Consider the following 8,089-nt stretch of genomic DNA (forward strand, 5'->3'; position numbering starts at 1 on the left):
TGTTTTTGTTTTGTTTTTTATTTTTGGCTCATCTGCATCAATTCTGTCACTGCTGTAAGTTGGGGTTTTGTTTGTTTACTGACAACAGTTTGAAGGTCGTCTCGGGGATGTTGTGAGTAGGGCATTTGATGATTTTTGTGGATGTGTGTGCGTGCCTGTGTGTGTGTGTGTGTTTTTCCGGTGTCTGTGTTAATAACTATGGGGAGGGGGGGGCGTAAGGGGTGGAAGGGGTGGGGACCAGAGGGTTAACACGATGAATGGCAAGCACTTTCTGCCTTGTATGCCCACATGTGATTTAACCAATATTATTAAGACATGTCTGCTGTCTCTTAAATACATCCACGTATATACATTCAGCTGTGTGTATATGTTCGTCATCCAAATGAAGAACCTGCAGCAGAAAACTTCACCAGTTTTCTGTGTAATTCAAAGCATATACATTCGTCAGCAGGCAAGTGAAGTTGGACATATTTTTATTTTTCCACTATGACTTCTTCTAAGCATGAACACGCCCACGGGTGCAGCTTGCCTTGCCTGTTAACTGGTTTATACATTGATAGCTGTAACACTGGCTCAAAGAGTCCTTCATCCCTCCTTAACTCTTAATGTTGATGTGTGCATTATTGTATGTACCCATGTTAAAAGAAAACAAAAGTAGTGTATTCCAGACACACACACTCACAAAAAAAAAAAAAAAAAAAAAAAATTACTCAAAGATTGTATTATGTTTTCAGCATTACTGAGGTACCTGGAGTGGTTCAAGCTGTTTTTAAGCATTTATGGTTTTATTATTAATTAATGGAACCGTAATATACACACATGTATGTATATTGGTATGTATCTAAGTTTTGTCTACCCCAACTTACATTCCCACAAACAAATGTTGCCATTTTTAGTTCAAGGGAGCAATGTACAAGCAGAGAAGTGTCTTATTATAATAAAGTTATACAGAGAAGGCAAAGTTAAATAAACTACTTTTGATTTAATGGAAAAACCTGAATCGAGCGTCTCGTTCTTGGTGGCTGACAAAGAGGAATATTTAAATGTGTTGTGTCTTTTGGGTTGTTTTCGGTCTCGGGCAGGTTCCTTGGTATAAAAAAATTAAATCAATCAAAATGATTTGCACTTTAATCAGGTCAGTTTAAACACATTTAGAGTTTTCTAGACACAAAATCAGACGAGTTAAATATTTAAAAGTATTTTCTTACCTTTTATGAACACAGTTTTGACAAAAATGTATGCAGGTAATTTATTATCTGTCCAAAAACATCAGGGTATTAATGTAGACATATTTAGTTTTATATATAAACCTATGTAAATATGAATCACAAAAAGGTTGCAAAGATTACATTTTCTTACAGTAGTAAAACATGTAAAAACACATGGGGAAACTCTAAAATATTAAAAATAAAATAATCTAAATATAAATTTCTTAATTTGGAAGAACATATGTTGTTAATTATGAATATTAAAGGATATAAAATGTAAAAGTTATAAAGTTTTGATGGTGCAGTACTGAAAGTGAACGGTGGGGGCAGCAGAGCACAGCTTGTACCCTGAGTCCGCTGACATCACGCCGGAGGAAGAGGAAGAACGTAACCTACAGGGTGAACTGGGAGGTGGTGTCCATCTTATTTACAACCGTGATCTTGCTACATTGTTGATCTGCCGGGATTTTTTATTTGAGTATAAAAGTTGAAAGTCGGGTAAGTTCGTCGCAGTCACACCAACAACAGTTTAAAGATATTTACACGCACGAGCACAGGGAGCTCCGGAATGAGCCAATCTTTGTCATGAGGCCTGTTTTCTGACGATGCGCCATATTGAATTTCACTGTAGCCGTTTGCGGGATTTAGCTTTAGCAAGCTAACGCTAGCTACAGTCGCCGGCGCATTTGAGTACGCCACACGTTTAAGGTTGGATTTGTCATAAATGATTTATCACTAACAAGACGTATTTGTGACATAGCCATAGATTAAAATAATGTAATGTAAGGACAAGAGTTTAAAACTAACGCAACGGTTTTGAGAATATAATATTGGCTAGCTACCTAGTTAGCTTAGCCTTCACCAGGGTTTAGGATCAGGAACTATTTCTTTACTTACTTGTGTCGTTTTATCGTGAAATTATACCTTTAAATTGTCATTTTAGAGGAATTATTAAACACCAAGTTATTAGCTGAATGTTTAATTTTCAAGAGGCGTTTGCAGACTGAGAGTTAAATGTTGAATTCAGGCAAATTTCAGTTGAAGAACAGGGAAATAGTTAACACCAGTTTACCGGCCTAAATGAGCTTAATTTTGTTCAACGTATTTGTGCAAAAAAGGCGTGCAGATAAAGCTTTAGTAAAATTATCTGACTTGATATTAGTAGGTATGATATGAACTGATTCCCTCACATAATTTCTGTTTAAAGAAATGTACGTGAACGCAGCACATTGATCATGTTGTCCTCCTCCTTTTAGGTTTTCAGAGATGAGCAGTTCAGAGGAAGTGTCATGGATCTCCTGGTTCTGCGGACTGAGGGGCAATGAATTCTTCTGCGAGGTATGCTTGCTCAGTCTCACCTGGATGTGTATGTGTTTAAACCTGGACTAAATATATATATACTAGGGTCAGATCTATAAGTGAAAGTATAAGTAGGAAATCCCCCAGAAATCTGTATGCACCATGCACCTGTAAAGTAAAACAAAACGGATTTATCTGGATTGAGGAAAGTCCTTTTAATGTAAGTTATTACAAACTATGTGAAGTAAAAGTTGTTGTAGTTTTCTGAACTAATGAGGACCTGAAGAAATGTTTTTGCCATCTGGCGAGTTGATATATGCTTCAAACTTTCCTGAATTACATTCCAAATGTGTTTCGTACACCTTAAAGCAGTACTTGGATTTATTAAAAGTACAACTGGTGTCTTTAATAATGTCTGTGATGGTATCCGTACCAAATTCCACTTTGTTAGTGGCGTTTGATTCCACTTTTATTAATAAATAATCTGATTTCTTACCTCGTTTCCTTAACAACAGGTGGATGAAGACTACATCCAGGATAAGTTTAACCTGACGGGGCTCAATGAGCAGGTTCCCCACTACCGCCAGGCCCTAGACATGATCCTCGACCTCGAGCCAGGTCTGTATGTCACGTTCACGCCGCCACACGTCTCGGTTTTTAGCCAAGCACCGCTTAATGTCCTTAATATTATCAGTGTTCAGCTGTTGATACCTCAGAGGAGTTGCAGGTGTTTCCTAACTTCAGCTTTTAAGCTTTTAATCGTGCCATTGATAAATAAAAAACATTTGATCTCAGCTTTCTTTTGTTTTTAGGCAGTCTCAGCTGGTGGTTGTTTCCTCTAAAAAAAATTATTTCGTTCTAACTCCCAGTAGTGCTTTTTTTTTATTGTTTTTTTTGTTCCCACGTCATTGTACATTTTCACAGGATCTTTGAAACCAAGTGAGTTCTTTCCGCTGCTCTTCAGACTTGCTCAGATTATCTGTCGTCTTTGTTCCGTGCCGTTTCAGATTCATTGATGTAGCACGTTTAGAAAACTTTTATGTGTTGCATTCTTATTTTGGAAAAGAACAAGAGTGCTCTCTGTCGTGCCCCCGGTATTTCCTGCCCGTCTCGTAATCCTTTCTTTTTGGAACTGTCAAAAACAAAGCGTTGTTGTTTGGTTTCCGTCTTTAGACGAGGAGCTGGAGGACAATCCCAACCAGAGCGACCTGATCGAGCAGGCGGCTGAGATGCTGTACGGCCTCATCCACGCGCGCTACATCCTCACCAACCGAGGCATTGCACAAATGGTAGGGGCCAAAAATCACTCCCTGCGCTGTGATTTATTGTTCACGTTTCCCTCTCCAGAAGAGTCGCCAGTTTGCAAGGTGCACCTTTCTAAAACGAATCCTGTTAGCTGACTGATTGCTGTGGAGGCGGTTGTTGCAGGATGTGTGTGGAAAAAGCAGATTACTGAGTGTTTCCTCCAAAAGCTTAATGCTGTTTTCAGCTCAAAGAATATCCACAAGAACTAAAAACATAAAGGAGATAACACAAGTGGCCCAAACTGACCAGTTAGCTTCACATGGTCCCTTCATAGAGGCTATAGCACATAAACAGTATGTAAGAAACCAGAGATGGGTGTTTATATATGGCTACCAATGATGGTGAGGAGGCCCAGTAGCTATATTCAGGGCTACAACTTGAGACTGTCATCGTCATTGCTCATTCTGCAGCTTTCTGTCAATACAAGTTAACAAAATTGTGTTAATATGAATATTTTAGCTCTAAAGGACCCAGACTGAAGGTGTTTAGTTTACACAGTGGAAGACGTTTGAAATAATCTGCCATCTTCCATTTTTTAAGCAGTTAATCAACAAATCTTTTCAGTTCACTCAGCTGACTTTTTGTAAATATCTGATGTTTATGATGTTCAAATTTTCATGTAAGAGTTTAATCACACAAATACTAAAATTTACTTTCATGCTTTGTTCTTGGTCTACATTTTAGAACGGTGTGCTAGATGTTTCACCGTATTCATGAAGGGCAATACTAGATAAATGATGGAGCATCACTTTAAATCCTTCCCTTTTTCAAAATGACAGTTTATACTTAATTTACTGACTCGTCATTAAACTCATTTTTTACCTTTTCAGCTGGAGAAGTATCAGCAGGGAGATTTTGGCTACTGCCCCCGCGTCTATTGTGAGAATCAGCCTATGCTTCCTATTGGTGAGTATTTAATTTTGCATCAGGTTTGTTCCATGAAAGGAATGAAGGGAAGTTATGTTTTACGTAAGTTTTCATCTGGGAAAATACCAGGAACGCTTCCCTGCTGTTTTTGCTTAAAAGCTAAATTGATATATAGGGAAGTGTTTGCACTATACTAGTCTAAACTTTGGTCTACCCTCCTCCTCCTCTTCCTCCACAGGCCTGTCAGACATCCCCGGAGAGGCCATGGTGAAGCTGTACTGTCCTAAATGTATGGACGTCTACACACCCAAGTCCTCCAGGCACCACCACACAGATGGAGCCTATTTTGGCACCGGCTTCCCCCACATGCTCTTCATGGTCCACCCGGAGTACAGACCCAAGAGGCCCGCCAATCAGTTTGTCCCGAGGTTAGTGTGTCCCGGTGCCGTTGAATATACATGAATGAATGAATGAATTAAAGACTGAAACATCTCCAAGGGAAGTGGAAATCAGAAGCTAAACGATTCAGGATATCGTTAGCGATGACAGCTAACTATGTTTTAACTTGAAACTAATTTGTCTTTTAAGAGCGTACTTAACACATTTAGGGCGATTTAGAGTTTCATCCTTATCAGCTTCAGTTCAGGCGATTTAAAGTTGCCGCCAGACGTAATTAAAACGATTCCAAGTTAATCCAAGCGAAGATAACGTTTACAAGCTTTGAACCGATTTAGATTTATCTCGATTATGTGGATTTAGTTTTAAACCCACACGTGACCGTTATCTTCCAGCTCCTCCCGTCTCTCCACGCTGAGCTCATCGTTTTACTGTCTATATGCAAAACGAGCTCAGCCGCTGATTGAAGCTGTGTTTGCTATCTGATCGCTATCTGTTGACCTTCTGTAGGAATCTGTCAAATTAAAATATTTTTAATGTTTGTTGCCAGAACTTTAAACTTCAGTTGAGTTTTTCCTCTTTAAATCTTAACTTTGACCAACCTCTAATCGTCTTGGTGACCTTCTGTGTGACGTCTGTTTGCGGCAACAACACGACAAACGTTTCCACAAAACGTCTCATGACAAACAGTCACTTTACACCTCCGCTCTCTCTCTCTCTATCTCCCTAAAAACAAATATCACGGCCGACCAAAGCGTAAACATCCTCGTCAGCGTCTGCGTCGCCACTTTTCTTGGAACCGTTTTTTTTTTTTTTAACAATTAAACGTTTGTCTCTTGTGTTCTTGCTGCAGGCTGTACGGGTTCAAGATCCACCCCATGGCCTACCAGCTGCAGCTGCAAGCCGCCTCAAGCTTCAAGAGCCCCGTGAAGGCCATCCGCTAGAGCGTCTGTGTCGAGGAGGAGGACGACGAGGAGGAAGATTCTTAAAGAGAGAGAGAGAGAGAAGACAGGAGAGAATTATCATCAGAAGGAGAGGGGTCACCTGTATTTTACAGAGCTCTTCAGATGCCCCCTCCCCACCCTGAAGACTGTATTATTTTGGTTTAATTTAGAGCAAATGCAAAAGATTTTTGAGTGTGACCGAGACATAAAACAAATGCACAGCCATGATCTTAAAAACACACACACGCGCGCACGTATACACACACAGAAATGCAGCCACACACTTGGTTTTCCATGCACGTACCTTACCAAACTCACCCGTGCCAAAAACAGAAGGTAAGAGAAAGATGAACAAAACCGGGGCTCCCCGCTGCTGCTGCTGCTGCTGCTGCTGCTGTTCATTCATTTTACGAGCACACAGAGGAGAGGATTATGTTGGTGGGTGGGTGGGTGGGTGACACTACAGTATGAGTTCCCTGCAGACACGGGGGTTTTACGACAAATCTGAAAGGGAGTGCAATGTCTGAGCCAGCTTCACCCCTGGCTCTGTGTTTGTTCTGTATTTGGCACAGTTTGGTAAAGAGAGTGGTGGTCAACCCTCCCGTCATTGGATCCCTGGTGAACCCTTCCCTCCCCTTTCCGACGCATGTGCACACTCGAGGCTCACACTCGCAGAGACAGCGTGGACGCCGGGTGTTCTCCCTGCATCGCTCTTTTGTAAAATTAGGTTTGTCTGATGTTTTGTGGAGTTGTCGCACAAAGCGTTGTGTTTAGATTTGCCTTAAGGTGCAGAGAAACACCCGGATTCTTTTTTTTTGGGGTTGGAGGTAGAGTAGGAATATGTGAAACTAATATGAATATGTGAATGAATACACTTGTAAATTCTCCAGCTGTCTGTGCGTGTGTCGGTCTACAGTGTGTGTGTATTGGTCCGTAAGTGAGAATATAACCTGTGCTACAGTTTTCTGAGACGTTTCCCCCTCCACCCTCCACCCTCCACCCTCCCCTGCAGCAGCAGCAGGTTTGTACTGTCGCCCGCCGTCATCCCCTCGTAGCTTCACCTCCGCTACGGAAATAGTTTGACTTTTTTGGGAAATGCGCTAATCTGAAGATCAGCGTCGCTCACGCCTGGACGTTGAATATGAAGCTACCGCTAGCAGCCAGTTAGCTTAGAGTTGGCGTCTTCCTTTTTTTTTTTTTTTATAGCTTTAAATGAGTTATAGTTCGTTCGTTCGTTAGAAGCTGCTCAGAATATAACGATTTGGGATGTTGGCGTTGTCCGTGAGCCGTTAATGCATCTGTTCATTATTTCTGTGTGTATTCAGCAAACGTTATGTTAATGTGTGAGCTGTTTGGGTGCTGGTTGAATTTTACAGCTCACTTATTAACATGTTTGTTTTTAATCCAACCCACAAAAAAAAACAAAACAAAACAAGAAAGGTCATTCATCTGTTTCAGCCACTATACTCTGTGACCACAGTGGGGCGCTGTTGCACAGATGTTACATTAGATAATTACTGTTAATCAGGAATAAAGTACCTAACACTGATTAGGTGACAGTGCTGAGTTTCCAGGTGCTGTTTTCAGTTTCAGATTTGCTCTTTATTGTCGTCTGCTCTTGCTCATTTAAGAAAATATCCGTAAATGCAGTTACTTGGATTTTTAAAGCCCGAATAACTACAGATTGAAGGTTTTAGTTTCATAACCCTGTGGGCGCAGAACATGGTGTAACTTATGTACAGAGCCAGGCGAGCGGTTTCCCTGTATTTCCAGTCTCATTTATTTTTTATTTTTTTTTTGCTAAGCTAAGCTAACGCCCTGCTGTCTGTATCTTTATATTTCTTATCTCTGCAGTTAACGCCCCCCCCCCCCCCCCCCCTTCCACCAAAAACAATAAAAATAAAAATGTCAAGCTGCTCCTGTACAGATCGAGGAGACCCTGAGAATTTAGACAATCTGAATCCTTCAGCTCACTCCACACTGCTCCACTCCCCTTCGTCCTCCCGGTCGGTGTCTCTCCACAGCACACGGTCATTATTTATGTTCAGGTTCTCAGACAGACCACCAGCC

At 40.9% G+C, this 8,089-nt stretch overlaps 1 protein-coding gene across 1 annotated transcript; it reads left to right on the forward strand.

Moving 5' to 3' along the window:
* The first annotated feature begins 1,582 nt into the window (after positions 1 to 1,582).
* Positions 1,583 to 6,451, forward strand: csnk2b (casein kinase 2, beta polypeptide). The gene is made up of 7 exons (XM_084562951.1): positions 1,583 to 1,706; positions 2,465 to 2,546; positions 3,023 to 3,125; positions 3,681 to 3,796; positions 4,643 to 4,718; positions 4,918 to 5,107; positions 5,929 to 6,451. Exons 2-7 carry the CDS (start codon positions 2,475 to 2,477, stop codon positions 6,017 to 6,019), a joined length of 648 nt encoding a protein of 215 aa, XP_084419077.1. The 5' UTR covers positions 1,583 to 1,706; positions 2,465 to 2,474; the 3' UTR covers positions 6,020 to 6,451.
* The last annotated feature ends 1,638 nt before the right edge of the window (positions 6,452 to 8,089 follow it).

This window comes from Chelon labrosus (genome assembly GCF_963514085.1).
Source record: "Chelon labrosus genome assembly, chromosome: 16".
NCBI classification, from domain to species: domain Eukaryota; kingdom Metazoa; phylum Chordata; class Actinopteri; order Mugiliformes; family Mugilidae; genus Chelon; species Chelon labrosus.